General features: G+C 33.0%; 2 protein-coding genes and 1 long non-coding RNA gene across 18 annotated transcripts in view; 2 read left to right on the top strand and 1 right to left on the bottom strand.

Annotated features, from left to right (window-relative positions):
* Window positions 1-1,301, bottom strand: part of LOC123718427 (protein phosphatase 1 regulatory subunit 12A-like) — a 28,814-nt gene extending 27,513 nt beyond the window's left edge. For 7 of the 13 annotated variants that reach the window (XM_045674902.1, XM_045674897.1, XM_045674895.1 and 4 more), the window contains exon 1: window positions 710-1,300. In XM_045674902.1, coding sequence (XP_045530858.1) covers window positions 710-949 — 240 coding nt within the window. In that variant the 5' untranslated portion in view covers window positions 950-1,300. Of the gene's footprint in view, window positions 1-709 lie in introns of all 13 variants that reach the window. The other 6 variants (XM_045674899.1, XM_045674892.1, XM_045674891.1 and 3 more) reach the window with 2 other exon arrangements.
* A 1,028-nt stretch (window positions 1,302-2,329) lies between these two features.
* LOC123718376 lies at window positions 2,330-4,307 on the top strand. The gene is made up of 3 exons (XR_006755019.1): window positions 2,330-2,617; window positions 3,272-3,311; window positions 3,601-4,307. It is a non-coding gene; the product is annotated as an uncharacterized LOC123718376 (long non-coding RNA).
* Window positions 4,308-6,652: 2,345 nt separating this feature from the next.
* Window positions 6,653-18,006, top strand: part of LOC123718375 (disco-interacting protein 2) — a 39,983-nt gene continuing 28,629 nt past the window's right edge. The window contains exons 1-3 of one of the 4 annotated variants that reach the window (XM_045674778.1): window positions 6,653-7,086; window positions 14,294-14,374; window positions 16,431-16,568. In XM_045674778.1, coding sequence (XP_045530734.1) covers window positions 6,993-7,086; window positions 14,294-14,374; window positions 16,431-16,568 — 313 coding nt within the window. In that variant the 5' untranslated portion in view covers window positions 6,653-6,992. The remainder of the gene's footprint in view (window positions 7,087-14,293; window positions 14,375-16,430; window positions 16,569-18,006) is intronic. The other 3 variants (XM_045674780.1, XM_045674781.1, XM_045674782.1) reach the window with 3 other exon arrangements.

Here is an 18,006-nt window from a genome sequence, read left to right on the forward strand (position 1 = left end):
TGAGCAATTTCAAAAATTCAAGACTGCAATACAAGGACATTAAGTATTGATGGGTAATTCATATACAATTTATATTTATTTTTAATAACAATTCATTTAAAAGCTTTAGTTCTAATATGTATACAAAAATAAAAGTTATTGTGTAAGATAAATATTATTAATATAAAATTATTCAACCCATATTATTGAGTTTCACCAATTTATTTAAGTCAGATATTTAGGCGATAATATATAATCACCAGAAGCAACGATAAATTTTTAAAAAAATTTGTTTCTTTATAGGTCATTTTTTCAACATTGTTAACATAGTAGAATACTTTTTAAACACTATGTAAGAATTTAAAGTATAAGTAGTAATATAATCTTGCCGTAATAATGGTTCATCATACCTAGACTGCCTACTTCTCAAACTTAACACATATGTTATTTACTCATGGTATTTAGTTACTATCAATTACATTATCCTGCTAAGATTAGTTTGAGACTTCTAGATATACATTATTAAGTTTTGTAGTTAAAATCCTTAAAGATATAAGGACAAAGTCCAGAAAACAAACCTAAGCTAAACCTAATACTAGCACACTCATGAGCATGTAGACTAATCTTGATACAGCTTAGACTTTGTAGTTAGTATGAAACCCCGACATAAAATATTGCAAAGTATATATCAAATAAAGACAATTTAAAATTACTGTGCTAATTTACTGACCTGATGCAGAGCTGTGAGGCCGTCTACGTTTGATGTGTTTATGTCCGCGCCTAGTTTTAGCAATCGCTGTACTTCTTCCTTATCACCAGCTGTACAAGCTGCAAGAAAAACAATCCCAGGAGAAAATTGTATCCTTGTAGCGCGTTTCGGGACCGCAGACTGCTTGTTGGTATCCGACTCCTCCCATCTTTTTAATTGTTCGGCCCTTTTAAACAAGGCTGATGACGATCTTGGATCCATTATTTCGGCTTATTATTAGTATTTAACACGATACAATCGCTTTTTACGAAGCATAGATATCGTTTTAGTTTTAGATTTTGCACAAACGAATTCAAGGGAAAACGTCCAGCGTGATTAGTTAAACACTTTTCTAGCAACCATTGTCCAGTAACTCTGATTCCTGATTTTTCAGTATATCACTAATCAGTATGATCTATTTTTACATGACATAACCAATGGATTAAACTTTGATCGTGGCAGCCATTACGAGAATAAATTTAATAGCCAACATGCTCATTTGCCATATACACTACCCACTACCAGAAAAACTAGACTGTGAAAAATGGAAATGACGGCCGACGCGACCGGAACAGAAGAAAGCGCCGCTAGCGTCACCTGGTGACCTGGCGGATGAGTAGTACCCGCCACAGACTACTTAATTATAAAGTAGAAAGCTAGACCACAGAATTAAATGAATAGTATTTAGCTATAGTATAGTCTGTATGAATAAGTATTTGTGCATTGACGCTGTCACGCTTAAATACGAATTATATTTTCCTCTGAGCTTATTTTACATTTCGAAAACTGCAATTTTCTACACTAACACTTTTTTTGCATTAACGTAACAGAAAATATTAACTGACTACTGCCACAAAAGCATTTATAAATACATTATGTGTATGTTTGTTTGTGGAGTCAGAGCTGCAGTAGCGTTTCTGTTTATCGATTTCAATAAGTATCTAATAAATGATCATTATATTTTATACTTCCGAGCGTTAAACTCACCCTCACTGTGCGCTTTTTACATGCACGCGAGAGTTGCTATAATTTTAACCATAGTTGCAGGAAGATAATTAAAAAGCACTACGAGATTCAGTACATGAAGTTGAAATATTGATTAGGACAACATAAACAACATTGTTGTACTCCGTTGACAGCGATTTAAGGGCCATGCAAAATCTATAGTAATAGAATAAAAATAAATTCAAGGCACAGGGGTAAATATATTCAGTAACTGAAGCGGCATATAATTTGATAACCGGTTATTAAGGTCTCAAGCGTGGTCTAAAGGGTCTCAGGTTCGTCTCTGGCTAAAAAATCCAAGACCAATATATTGAATCTGACAGGCTTTTGGATCTGTACAGTTTAAATTGATAATAAGTGAGTTTAGAACCTCTGCTCTTGATGACGAGTTAAGTAAATCGGAATTATCTAGTTCCAGTTATCCAAAATTTGGAAGGTCCATGAACACAATTAAGTATAGAAATAAAATTTCATATATTTTACTACATCATTGATTTCATTGAAACAATGTTTTAGGTGGAGCACGTTAATAGAGGTTCTCTAATGGTTATTGGTTGGGAGATTAATTTCCATAGCTGGCAACATTAACTTATGTAATGGACAATGGGAAAATGTCAACATTCACCCTTATTTATTTTGTTTGCGATTATAGTTATGTAAAATATCAATATCTAAAACACTGGTGCAGTACAACACGGCAAATATGACACGGACAGAATAATAAATGTTATCTGGTTTCTTCTGTTCACAAAGCGTATCGCAATTTTATGATTTACCACAATTATTGTCATAACTATTTACAAATGTGAACCATACTATTATGAAACACTAACTCTAATGCCAAATTTTAATAAATATACGAACGTAAGGAACGTAAAAATTAACGTATGTTAGAAAAATGATTTTATTAGTATCTTACTAAAGCATCTATTAAGTCATGTTTAGGCTAAGTAATTGTAATACCAAACTTTATCCCAATATTGCTGAGTTTGTTTTCCTAAATGTGCTTATGTTTCTCAAAGGTTCTGAATCTATTTAGCTATTATATTTCTATATATGATAGGATAGCTAAATCTATATGATGATATTCAGTGTAAAAAATTAATTAACTACTTAGTTCTTTAAACCTTTACCGACTCTCCTGCGGATTATTTAATACAGTTTATTTCAGAACGAGAAATAGCATAAAAGTTATTATATGAAGACTCCAAAGTAAATTATATAATATATTTAATATTTCTCTGGTACATGGTAAATCATAAGTAACAATTTTGTTTCAATATATTGAATATATTCAATAAATGCATACTTTCATACCTTTTTTGGTCAGTTAGCTGAGCAATTGTTAGTGCACTGATATTTACATTGGGCCTTTTTTTGCAGATCCTTAGCAATTTATGGAATAGATCCAAGTTAGTTACATGACAAAATCTTATCTCACTACAAAAAGTAGAAGAATATCATATAATTATAACTATATTTGATAGAATATCTAATTAAATTTACTTTATGATTACTAAATTGAAATTATTATTCTAGGAGGCACCCAAGGTACCTGTGAGCAAAATCACCTGTGATGGTAAAATTAAGTAGCCTTATTTTAAGTACCTATAAAAAAAAATTGAACCTCTTAATTTATTGTGGTTAATGAGATCATGACAAATATTTTTTTCTCGAAGAAAGAAAGTTTAGACAATAAACAACACAAGGAATCTAAAGTAATTTGTGAAAAATTCAGTTTCATAGACAAATGTGGTCTTTTATTTTGCACCAATGAATGGGATGTCATGTCATCTAATTTTTATTAATGAAACATTTAATAAAGTATATATTATTATTTATTTTACTTAAAACAACTTATCTTATAGATACCGGCAAACATCTTGAACAAATGTCCTTGCCTGCGCGAAGAGATTTTTATGTTTCACATCCCCTATGTGAGAGGGGGCGGCCGGCGGTGGTGCGCGGCGCCGGGAGAGTGATGTGTCGTCTGTCGATCGCGCGGTTGACGTTTGTGTCCCGCGCTGTTTACGATGCGCAAAATTTCCCCCACTCCCTCGTTTAATGCTAAAGAAGTTTGTTGGTATCTGTAAAATACTTAACAAACTTTAAATTTTTTATTAGATTTTTCATATTCATTACTTTATTATTATGTAGTTTAATTTATGACTCATGTTCACGTATACTATCTTTAATTAAGTAATCAAGCTGCCTCTTTTGCAGCATTCATTCATAAATTAAAGGTTCGGTTCATCCTTACTTCCTTTATTTCTTTCCTAGTTTTGATATTACAGGGTGTAATCTAGGCTATCCTTTCATATCATTTGGGTTTTTGGGTTCTGCTGTATTGATAATTGTATTAGGTAAATTCAAAAAGGGATTACCATTACATTTTATATTGAATGTGAACTTTGAGTATTGATGGCTTAAATATAGTAAAATACTATTATTTTCTGATTGTTTTGTGTCTAAATCTGAAATAAAAATAAAGATATATAGTTGGTATTGTATAGCTTACATACTGTGACTCTGTCCAATTTATGAATCACATAAGAAATAAATAAAAGTAACAATGCACATAGTTTTAATAACTTCGTATGCAAAAACAGTTTTATTTATTTATTATACTTTTAGCAATATAGATATAAAGACCACCCTAAATAACAATAGATTCTAAGAAATCCAAAGTTTAGTATACAAATAATCAGGTCATCTTCTATAATCTAAGGTTTTAATTAATATACCTCTATCCTTCACTTCATAACAGCAACGTCTCAGAATCAGAAGCTTTGAATTTATGAGATTTGTCTATTGGCGCCAACATATTTACATAGAAAAAATTACTAAATTTTCTTATGATGGTGGGAACTATTTCCTCTGTAATAAGTTTATTATTGAAAGTTTAAGCAACGAGTATTTTTTAAATGTCAATAAACCAAAAATGTGTGTAAGTGAACGAAACCTTTTATTACGTCCTTAGGTCCATATAAAATTGACGTTTTGTTGATACAGGAATTCCAAATACAATTTTTTACAGATATTCTTTATTATTTGTATTTGTTTTTCGAAAACCAAGATTGAAATATCGCGAAAACATGAAATATCGCGTTATTTACTACTACATTTATTTACGCACCTGCGCTGCAGAAATGGTTTGAAGGAACAATGTTTATGGCGTTTACGTTCTAAAAATTTCGACCGGCAGACAAGCCCCGTGGATGAACGGAGACCAAAGTTGATAACAAAGAGATGAAGGGTATTGCGGAAGTAGAACTGGTGCGGTGCAGGCTTCAGTGTTACTGATAAAACTGTATTAATCCACTTGAAGCAATTTGGGAAGGTGAAAAAGCTTGAAAGGGAACCATAAGAACTGAAGTAAATCGAGAAAGGCGCGTCGATTGCTGCGTTACACTATCAAAAGGCATAATAATGAAGAGATTTAAAATCGAAAAAAAAAGAAAGTAGATGTTTTATCCCTCTTTAGCTGTGATGAAAAGTGGATCCTGTATAATACTTGGAAGCGCTCATCGCAATGGCTGAACCCTGGCAAACCGTGACCTGATGTCTATTGCCAACAACTGCAAATCATGGTGGAAAACTTGGTGCTAAGCAACCAAGTCTGGTCAATAACTCTAACTAACTGTATTTTTAGTAAAATGGAGATGGAAAAAGTGCATAGATGGCATACTTTGATTTATTAATTTAATTTATATAAATTAAAATATTCAGAGTTGCCTTGTGAATGTTTTTATTTTGGTGAGGGTTGACGTGACGGTTGCCTTGTGATGCAGGAAGCTCAGTTTTTTTTTATGTTGGTTTGTCCTTAAAGGATTAACAACGGTCTTGTTTGTTATTTATTTTAGAGCACCCAATTTTTTAATTTAGGGGGCCATTGCTAGTTTATTTTTTAGGTGGAATACGTAAAACACGTTTTCTTTTATACACGCTCGGCTCAATAAAAGCTAAAATCTGACCTTTCTTTATTCTCATTCCAGTGAGGTATAAAGAAACTATAAAGTTGAAAAATTAAGAAATAATTTTTAAAAGTAAAACTCGTGGTTTTCTTATAAGAATAAAACTTACCCATTCTTGAATTACGAATTTTTTATACAGTAGATATTTATATTTTAATTAGATCTATAGTAAATAAACAACATATTTTATATTTCTAAGTTAAATAACGATTTTTACGTATGAGCGACCTGCTCATCGATGTTAAACATTACTTGGCCCTTAAGTGTTTACGGTTAATTTAAAATAATGTTTACAACCAGAAAGAAGAATCAAGTACCTGTGACTACAGATTTACTAGCCGCAACCGGCAACCATAGATTTAGTAGATGCCGATGACAGTTTTAATAATTTAAAACATTATAAGCGCTTTTTAATTGTAACGCTACATCATAATTTTACCTTTTTGTCGAATATCATTAAAAACTATGAGTTTAAATTAATTTTTAAAGAACATTTTTGTAGATGGTTAATCACTTCGACTTTCGTGATTCAGAGCCGATAGAGATAAATATGACACCGTATATTAAAAAAAACATAAAAGAACAATGAAACATCTAAAAAGCAGCCATAGGAAAAACGGCCATTCCAGCCGAGCTACGCTCGTCAAAACAGCCCGAGCTGAACTTTCTAGCTTTAATATGGTATGTGTAGTATGTTGAAGTTGAAGTTTAGACGTTGTTTGTAGGATTCTCTTTTATACAACCGCAAATTAAAATAAAGTTAGTAAATTAAATCAGATAAAATATAGTCGTTTATTTTCTCTGTTAACAGATATTGTACTACCGTAGAAGAAATGTACTTCCATCCACGTCAAGTCTGACTCTGTCACTGTCAAGTGGCACGACGCTCGATAGTAGACTATTGATATTGTAATTTTTATTATATTAAATTGGCTCTATAATATTTCCTACGGTGAATACGGAGTATAACAACAACAGTGTTAAATTCCTTAGAATAAAACATTTTCTGTGACAGAAGTCTAACGTTCGACTTCGTTAAATCACGCTCGTATTTATCGGAATTTAGAAAGAGATAAAGAATCCGTTGGTTGCTAAAGAGTGACGACCGAATTGAAATCGCAACTTCGGTCATCACAGTGAACGTAGATCAGCGAGCTGGCAAGCCGTAGGTTTAGTCTGGAACAGAAAGTATTCGAAATTCAAAATGGCCAGGTGTTACCATGGTCTCGTAGAGTGTTGTCGTTGAACTTTATTTAATTTCAGTGAAGATATTATTGTGTTTTATAATGGCTGATATTATATACCAAAGTCTTGACATATCAAACCTCCCGGACGACATCAGGGATAAACTAGCGGAGTTGGATTTAGAATTGTCTGAAGGTAAGTCTACTAAGTCTGCTTTATTGTTAATCGATAATTCATTATTTCATTTAGATTTCATTATTTTTGGTAAAAGCTTTAAGTTTTATACTGATTTATTTTGGCGTTTAGCTTACGGCGATTCTTGTGATTTAAACAAGTTTATTAATCAGGTATTTATGTGGCCACTGACAGCTGATGTGTTTGTCTAACAGAGCTTGCTCTAAACAAACTTATAATTTTTTTTTAAATCCCTACAAATGTATCATCAAGATCATACATATTTTTTTTTATACACAATGATTGTTTCTTTGCTATATAGAGACAATACTTCTGTCAACCATAAATTGTTTCATATCAACTTATTCATATTAAAATATTAGCTTGAAATAATACCGTATCTGCCAATTAACTAAAGTAACTCAAGTAAATATACAAAGATATTGTATAAAGGCAAGTACTATGAACATTGTCACTCTTTAGTAAATTTTTGTGTGCCTAATGATAGTTAAAGTCACAGTAAATGCCATTAAATTAGTTTACAACAAAAATATATACTTAAAATCTTCATTCTAGTTATATTGTTACTACTACTACTGTTATATTGTTTTACTTAGTACTTAAGCAGCCTTTAACAAAAAGGGTTGTCAAGAAAACCATTAGTAACTTAATGTGTAATTTTACATATTATTTGTCATTATAATTCTACTGTAAAAAGTTTTTTTTAATACTGTGTAGTATATGTATCTAATAATTTGGCTAATAGATAATTTTTATTGACAGGCAAAAGGCTTTTAAACATCTCTCCTAAAAGTATTTTGTTAATAAGTCAATATGTTATTTATATGTAAGGAAATAGCTTAATAACTGAATTAATCTAGTATAATAAGTTGTATTGCGAATCCTTTTATTGTGCTTGTAGCTTTTGCGAATAATTAGATACAGTTATATTGGTTCATAGCATAGTGAAAACCTACATTGTTGTGTTTTTTTTGTTGTGGTTTAAGTTGTGTTTAAACATTTGCAATTAAATTGATCTGAGTGTTATAATTCTTACAAGAAGGAAATATAAAGGTGTGTCAATTAGGTAGCAGACTAAACATAAAGCAGATAATACGGAGTGAATGGAGTAGTAAAGTCATTAGATGTCTTGTACATTTAGTACAAATACTTGACAACTTTGATTCCAGGCAACCTGGAATTTTTTTGTTACATGCCATCTTAGTGGGGCCCATCTTGAACCTATCTGTTTCTTAAATTTGTTTTATATTCTTTATTAACTATTACTGATAAGGGACCCCTAGCCCTGTTCACGATTATTTCTTATTAAGATGATATAGTACGTCCACATAAGAGAGTAATATACTCCAATGCCACTACACGACAAAGCGTGGGTAATAGGGTAAGCAAATCTCTGTAAACTGTGATGAAAACGACAAATTTTCAGTGATGCTTTCGCCTTTCGTTATCAGTCGTCCCATTGCAAATCTGATGTTCGCGCTGCGACAGGTGTCTGAGACCATAGATAGATACAGAAGACCACAAAAAAACTTCGGTCTTTTCAGCAAGTACTGTAGGTCGAGACCCTATATAAACTATTGTTGCTTCTGATTGGAGTCAGTTGTATTATTATGTTGTACCCATTGCCATTTCCTTTACTTATAACAGTAAAAAAATGGCATTAACTTTTACTGTATTGTAATTTAAAGTAATAGAATTATTAAAAATATAATAATTAAGGACATATTTAGAAATAATTTTAATTAGAGCTTATAGAAGACAATTTCGGTTATTAGTGAAGCATCACCTACTATTTTATGACAACATACTCAATCAATCAACACATGGGCTTTTTATGCCGACACGCGACACGAGACGCTCGTCTAGGTCGGCGGTAATCTTGTTGTCTTCGTTCTCGGTCATACCTTACGATGTGGCACCCTAGAAAGTCTAATGACAAGTGATGCTCACGGTTCTCTCCTGGACTCTGGTATTCGGTCTTCTATCCGGGTTGGGCCGCGTCACCATAAGTTTCGCTGATGGAGGTCTTATTACCAGTTAATATTTATGTTTATGAAATATTCATTAAAAACTGTAAAACGTTACACAAACCAATTTGAAATGGACTTGAGCGACTTGAATGTAATCTATACTAATATAAAGATGAAAAGCTTGTATGTTGGTTGAATGCGCTAACCTCAGGAACTACTGGTACTTAATGAAACATTATTTGTTAGAGAGTTTATCATTCATAGAGGTATAACATAACGCTACTGCCAATAGAAGCGGTGCATCAAAGATAAATATTGCAAGGGGTCAACGTTATTGAAAGATACCGTTACGTGGGCTGCTAAACAATTAAAGTTACAAAGGTTAAAAGTTCTTATAAAGTCTTAATTAACAAAATTATAATCAATTCAGAAATGCAATAAAAAGTATAAAATAATTTTAGTTTGGCCTTGTGTTAGTAAGAAAAATAAATACATAACGTGTTAATTATTTTATTTATCTACAAGGGCTGAAAAGATAGTATTAGGCATATTTTTTAAAATATTGTAGAGTGCTAGGAGTCTATTTGTCAACTTCTCGTTACGTAACGAGACAAGCAAGACGAGTCCAATCATCAAGGATATTTATACCCGTATATATAAATATAATATTAACCACATTATAGATTTAATTATCTAAGTATATATATAGGCAAGTCAATCGATACTAATGAGAAGAATTGTAATTTGATACTTTTAGTGCGTTTTGGAGTTATTTATATTTTGTAGTTCAGTCTCTTAAGTATCAAAATACTTATTGTGTCGGTACTGCGAATAAGAGCTGTCGCAAATGAAAAATTACGTATTATAAAGTAAAATCATTTCTATGAGAATTATTTCCTGCAAATCCGAAGCCTTTCTGACTTCTCGATAATTCAAATCGTTCCACGGTCGGAGGAGCTATGTTTCACAGTGTATGTTACTAAAAAACCGACACATGTAGAAACTATTTCGAGTTTTTTTGAATAGGTATAAAAATCAAATGAATTACTTGCTAAAGTTTCTTTATAAACTTAATGTTTAAAAAGGTGCTAACAATAAATAAACACGACGTGTACGGGTATTATAGTTTCGGAAAAAATTGCTTTTGATATTTGATTTCTTGAGAAAATATTTAAGAGCTTGCTTCAGCAAAATAATTTATTAAAAAAACAGTTAGCCATAGTAACATCCCTTCGATGGATGACCTGTTAGTTACAAATGGGTAGCGGAGATACATTGTAGCCTCGAATGAAATAATTGCTAAACCCGAACCTTGGAGACCATATTATTATGTTAACTTGTTAAATAATACTTAAAGAAATGTACTTAATTAAAGTCTTTATACGCTTTCTTTTTCAATTCCAGTGTGTTTTTCTTGTAATATGTACTTCCGGATCCTTAATAATGTATGAAATATATTTCTTCGCTTTTTATACAAATATAATTGTAGGGTATTTACATTATTTTGAAAAATCATCTTTACTACGTAAGTAAGTCGGTGTGAAATAAGATCTGATGTGTCAGAAATTTCAATTAAAAAGACAAATAAAGCATAGTGTGATTAAGACAATAAAGTCGTAGTCATCATATCTCACGAGACGACTTATCAATTAAAATATAATATGTTTCATCTGAAAAAGATGTTGCTAAACAGTAAGCACATAGTTCTGTAAATTTATTTTTGTATACACTCCCTGGCGTTTCTAAATATTTTGTCTCGTACGTCGAGCGTTGCAATACTGATTATTATTGAGAGCGCACAGTTGCTGCCACTTTGCAGAAACGCAACTGCTAATTGGTAATTGACTTTAAGGACAGTATGGTTACTTCTATTCAAGCCATGATCTATCCACTGTCAGATTTAAATATTTTAAGCACTTTTTATTAGCATTTAACACATCGGACAGGATGTGAATTTAGTGAATTGGAATAAAGTGTAGCTTTGAGTTGTCCCTTGACTGAGTATTAAGACAAACATTCAATATTTTTCATAACAAGTCATAAAAATAGCCTAATTTATTATTAAGAATATTTAACATAAAAAAAGTGTCCAATAACACTGCTTACTCTCAAATAAGCCCGCCAACATAGCGAACAAGCCATTACATTTTTAACCTATCAATTTGTTGTCCTGTATTTAAAGTCTATGTGGACTAATTTTGACAAATTAAGTCTTATTCGCTCTTTTTGCCCTTAAAGCATTTAGGGTTTTTTTATTGCCTTGTTTTTAGCAGCCGCAGTAACCATGCTGTAGTATTAAAAATAATTTGTGTTCCATAGGTCGAGATTATGTTAGGTTGTGACGATTGATAACAAATAGCGACTGTGTCTTTAAAATTTGTCATACAAGTCTGAACCGATTTGCATAATTTAGAATCTATGCTCTGTAGCGTGGTGATATATTTACTTTCTTATTTTTGTGGCTGGTACTTCTCGTATTAAAAAGATAAAAGCGGATTTTTTTTGTTTGTTTGTATGATTGAAAGCGTTAATCTCGGGTACTACGGGTTGAAATGAAAAAAAAATGTGTTGGATAGTATTTCGCTTCTATATTATATTAGTCTTTTTTTAGTTTTTTTACCTATGACGTCTTTTGCTTGCGATCGACTGTAAAATTTTTAAGATCTTATATGTATTTTATTGAGCACGATTGTTATTGTTAAGTGATAGCGCCGCCCATGGACTGAGGGCTCGCGAGTGCGTTGACTGGTTGTCGACGATGCGAAACGCTTTTCATTGAATACGGTCAAGTGTAAAGAGATACAAACAATATTGAGAGTCTAAGTGCGCAAACCAAAACAAACCAAGTGGAAGGAGCTGGTACCGGGGAGCTCCCGCCCAGAAGTGAGAACGATACTCCATATGGGACCGAATTTGCGCTTTATAAAGTCGCAAGCGGTGGCCCGGAGTGCAGTACCGTCTGGCCTTGCTGAGCACACCAAGCTTCTTAGAGGCTAATTTTACCAAATTACCGCGAAAGTCAACGTCGTTAGAGAGGTCAACGCCCAATATTTCGACGCTGACTGTAGATTTAAAAAGAGTGTTTACGAAGAAAGAGCGATACAGGATGTATTTTTAGCGGAAAACAGGCAAACTTGTGTTTTCTTGGGATAAAATTATTAAAATTAATGATTTAGTCGATCCCAGTTCGAGAGTCCACGTAGCAGAGTTTTGACTTCAGACACTAGCTCTTCAACTGCTCGAGGAAGTACGAAGAATCTGCACGGTCAATGTAAAGAGCATTCTCAGTGCGGATGATCCCCACAACACTGAATGTTGCCAAGTTGCAACATAAAATAAAGGGTCGGTGATGGGACACAGCCTTGGTCAACAAGGTCAGCGTTCACGGTTTTGAAGTCGGAACATGCTCCGTCAATTACGACGAGCATAAATTCCGATCGGCCAGAAAGCAGGAGATCAAGACAATATTTCTCGGGAAGCTCACAGGCTGGAAGCTGCGAGAGATATATCTAAACTAACCGCTAGCGCCCGCCCCTTGGACTCAATTGCCTCTGGCCACTAGCTGAACCGAAAGTATGAGAAATTAGCTAATTGGCTGAATACCACAAGCTGGTGTTCCTCTATATATCCCAGGAGCTGGCCGGTTTCCATTATTTTAGAGAACAAGGTGGATATAGTTATTCGATTATAGTTGGACTGGATTGGGTGGTGAAGCGAATTTACAGCAGTTTGGTACGTTACCAAGCGAGTACCTGACCAGAAAAGGCGCGTAAGGACCGGATCCTACTCAGAAGAATAAGCGCGCAGCAAAATTTGGGGATGTCATCAGATTTGTATGGAATTTAAATAGTTGATTGAATAGATTAAACTATGTTTATTTCATTGCATCCTACATGATCTGAGTGGACCCCTTTTGCTATTACATCAATATAGGTTAATGTTCAATTAGAACAGGCGACATCAACAAATGGCGTCGACAAAGATGTGTTTTACTTTTACCGGTTCCGGAGTAAAAGGAATTTGTTAATAGACAGTATTTAATAAGTTCATACTTTACCTTACATTACATACAATTTGCTTAGTATATGTATGTTGTAGATTTTACTGTAATTCATTTCTCTCAAACACGGTTATAATAATATTATTTTTTATCGCATCATTTTTATTATTATTTGCATCCTTTTTTATTATATGCAATACATAATAGTGATACAGCGTAGTATGTATCCTATTTTACATTACAATATAAATAATAAAAATTACATTTAAAAATTGTACGCATAACGTACGAATTTCGAACTGACCTGATAAACATATTGCTATAATTAAACTACAAGCAATTAGTTTTGTATCTAAAAATGACTTGAAAAAGTTCTCTTAGCTATGCATCAATATCTGTTGGAATCGCTTTCACAGAATCAGCTTTTATGTTTTTTTGCTCAATATATAACGTAGATATGATAGAGTTAATTTGATTAAAGCGGAATGAGTAATATCATATATTTCCCTTTAATTCCACGAACGTATACAAAGTACTCGTATTATATTTATATATATATATATATATATATATATATATATAAGTATACATTAAAACGGGTAATGCTGTTATTTTCAATATGTGAAGCGTAGTATTAAGAGACAGTTAATGAACTACATCCTATTTCTTCCTTTTTTAACATGTGTTCAATGTGTCTCCTCATTGCTCTGTAATACACTTAGGGAAGATATAAATAATAATGTGTTTTATTAAAACTTCTTATCGAACTACTCGTACACCGATGGAAATTGTTTGGTCTCAATTTCTAGAAACAGGTCTGGAAAGTATTACTATAGAGTTTTGTTTTTCTAACAATTTAATTAAATATGCTTTCGCTCCTTATTCATATTATTATGTGTGGTTTGACCGATATCGTGTGGCGAATGCAATCCAATGCTTGACCACTGTCAATATTATACGTTACTAAATGGACGCTTTGCATTACATTTTACATAATAATTGATTAACGAAGATATAGTATTGTTTTTATTTCATGTCTCAAGTCATTATTTTATGGTTTTTATTGGTGTTGAGAAAACAAGGTCGGAGACTCGTTCTATTATAGCTAGAATATTTAATGCTAATTGCTTACTGGATTATCTGAAGAAAAGTGTGACTTTTGAATTTATAAATTCTTACCATTGGAAAAATAAATATTTGTAATAATTATATATTACTTTCTGTACTCTGCTTGCAGGGGACATCACACAAAAAGGATATGAGAAAAAACGCACCCGTCTTTTGGCACCATACATTGCCCAACAACAACAATCGCAAGGTAAATTATTATTAAAGTATATTGCAATTTTATGCCGATAATCTGTTGCCTGAATTAATTAGTAAGTTCACCTAATAACCCGTGACTACTGCTTTACTTTTATATTTCATGCCGTTTAAAATTAAAATGGTGACGTTAGGTGTTAGACTCGTATAGACTCCAGTACTTACGATTCCAAGGTCGCAACGAAATCGTTGTTGGGGTCAAGTGTCAATTGGTCGACGTCGATGGATGCTGGACATTGGCGAATCTATCGGCATGCACTCTTCGCTCGCTCCGATTTTCAAACTAGGGTCAAATGAAGGGGCCATCGTGAATCTGTACGTAAAGATAATTTGAATATAGAATACAGGTCAAACTAATTGCAATATAATTATTTTTGTATCTTTGGAAGTGTAATGCCGTTATATTTAAACCGATGCAATGTTATAAGACCAGCCATGTCCAGCGTCAATCTTTTTTTTTTAATTTATGTTAACATGTATCTTAGTATATTTAGATTATATTAAATTAGCTGGTGACCACTCACGCACGACAACCACACTTTATCACCATCGTTCCCATCATGATGTAATAGCACGTACATAAATACAACTGAATATCGAAGCACGAATAAAAAACAGCTTTGTGCCTGCGGTTCTACGTTGTATACAATCAGTTTATATAAAAACCTTGGCCTAACTGACTCGTGATAAGCGGCTGCATATAGGCATGCGAAGCCCCTCTTCCCTTTGTGTCTAATGCATGATCAAGAGTTTCCTTTACTCCTAGGCCATTTTAACAGAATTAAACAAACGTCATTTTGAATCAATAAGTGGAACTGCGTTGCGGTTAACAATGAAATATTATGTTCGTTACCGCTACCAGTAGCGAAGTTACCTTTAGATCACTCTTGTTCATCGTTTCGGAACGATACGCTCATCGCGTTTTTTAATATTAACTATCATTACGCACAGTTCAGTCGTATTTAGACAAGTTAAAAAACGTATATTTATTATTTTCATAAGTATTTCTCTATAATAAGATTGTTATTTAATCTTATATAGTTTACCTTAGTTTTATCCATCCTTTATTTGCCAAAAAAATATAGTTTAAGTCACAAAATTTCTCTTTTCATGCGTCTAATACTATTGGGTGTGAAAGGCCCGATCAATTACTCATGGAACGATCGCGAATCTTCTATAATAATGTTAAAAAAATCGTAGCAAAGCGCTTAATTTCAACGTACGTGATTTAGTTACGTGACTTAAATATTGTATGTTATTTAACAGTTCAAAACTCCTTTAACTTAAAATAGTAAATTAAGTATTATGTTGCATCACAATAGAGATTTATTTAGTATTTTATAAATGTACATGTGTCATTATATTCTGTGCTCTGTAAAGGACACAAGACATAACACAATTCTAGATAGGTATTGATCGCTTTGCTCATCCAAACGGTGGAGGGTTTTGCTGAATATTTTCGGGTCTGCATTGCGTCACCTGATAACGTCCTCACCGGCCCTTATCAAAACTAGAGTTTATTGAACTTGCCTGATAAACCATTAGCTGGTAAAAGGTGTACAATTAGGATAATAAAAGAAGAACTATATGTGTAATGTTTTAAATGAATAAATTTATTTATTTAGTGTTATATTTATACCTTTTGTTTAATTGGAAACTTAGCCTTTCCAAATCTATTTTTAATTCACGTTGATAAATACGAAATTTGTTAATCATAGATTTGTTTCTGTATAATGCGAAATAAGACATATTTTTATTTTCCTCATACTCAGAAGTTTTCTTCTTGATTTATTTGTCATTTGGTTGAATAGGTCGAAATTGGGATTATATATATTGCATATTATTAAATATTTACTATAATACATTTCATCTACCAATGTACATGTCTACTTTAGTCGGCCATGTTATTGGTGATGTAGATATAAAACTATTATGTAGAAGAAGTAACTAGAACATAAGTTTTAGTTTTAATTTTTACTTATGATTTTTGTCGACAATTGACCTGATATACAAAGCTGCACTTGGTAATATGATATGATTGGTCGGGATAGGTGTTTATGCAGAATGTTACACAGCAGGGGTGATGCTGCCACGAGGACCGCGTGGCGAGAGCGGTTCGGGTCGACAACACACAAGAAATCGTCGAACACACCGCCGCGTCACACACAATGAGAAGAGATACCATTCAGGTATCGTAGGGAAATATCTAACCAGTAGCCACCACCACATAACAAACGTTAATTATATAGCCTTGCAAAGTAGATATTATTGCTTTCGAATGTACTAAACGCGTTTAAAAATAACCAGACAAGAGCTAAAACAAAAGGGGGTCGGTACAAGCTCCGGATATTAAGATAGTCTCGGAAGTCTGGAGGTTCTAGACAAAGGATCATAGCCGCCCTGCGTCAGCTACTTGCCATGACGTGACGTTTTAATTACTTCAGCCATACTCTTGCAAAGGAAGTAGTTAATATATGCGCTATTAATATTTGATGTGCGTTATTGGAAATATTACAGCAGACCATATAGATAAGCTATGAAATATAAAAGTTATTTTTTTTAGTTCATTGCCGCTACAAAAGTACACGATTCGTTTGATATTATAGATATTGCGTGTCAACAATGTTTAAAAAATATTTTCCTGGTACGCCACAAGCGGCCAGTGCGTCTATAAAAATAAACTCGTCTATCAAAATCTGCATTCAGATATATCATAAATTATTCAGCTATTTGTTTTCCTGAGTTTTTTATAAGATCGTGTGTCCGAGATACCGCACTTCCACTTATATTCACTACTTCGCAGAATTAATAATAAAAATTACCATACGAGAGTATTAAAAAACGATACAGTACATGACAGGCAGTGGCATAAAAAATCACATGGCGATATGGTAATCGACACTGTTTCACGACGTCAGACGATTGTTACAACTACAGAATATCTCTATACGCTTTATAGAATTCCTCTTCTGACAGGTAGCTGTAGGTAGAGCGGTAATATCTAAACAGTTTGGTAAAATTTTGTTTTAGAATAAATTTGTACAGTTGAGTGAGCAATGTTCGCTTAATGGCCAAGGCAAATGGGACAATGTATCTTAGATACAAAACTCGGTTCGTAAAGCTGGTAATCTACTTAACTATAAACGAATGTTTACTGAAGCTTAAAAATAAGAGAAAAGGGAATACAAATATTCGATTCGATACTGCAATGAGCAGTGTTAGCCTAGAGGCTTCAGCGTGCGACTCTCATCCCTGGTCGTATGTTCGATCCCCGGTTGTGCACCAATGAGCTTTATTTCTATTTGCGCATTTAACATTCGCTCGAATGGTGAAAGAAAAAATCGTGAGGAAACCGGCTTGCCTTATACCCAAACAGTCAACGGCGTGCGTCAGGCACAGAAGGTTGATCAACTACTTGCCTATGATTAACAAATTATCATGAAACAGATACAGAAATCTGAGGCCTAGACCTAAAAAGATTGTAGCGCCATTGAGTTATTAAAAGTGGCTGCAAAGCACTATTCTTGTTAATAAGTTTAATTAAATTAATCAGGATTCGCTTTAATCATTTTAAGATTTTAAAAGACTGAGACTAACGAAGACTGTTTTAAGATTTTTAAATGTTGT

The sequence above is a fragment of the Pieris brassicae genome, chromosome Z, assembly GCF_905147105.1.
Source record: "Pieris brassicae chromosome Z, ilPieBrab1.1, whole genome shotgun sequence".
Lineage (NCBI taxonomy): Eukaryota > Metazoa > Arthropoda > Insecta > Lepidoptera > Pieridae > Pieris > Pieris brassicae.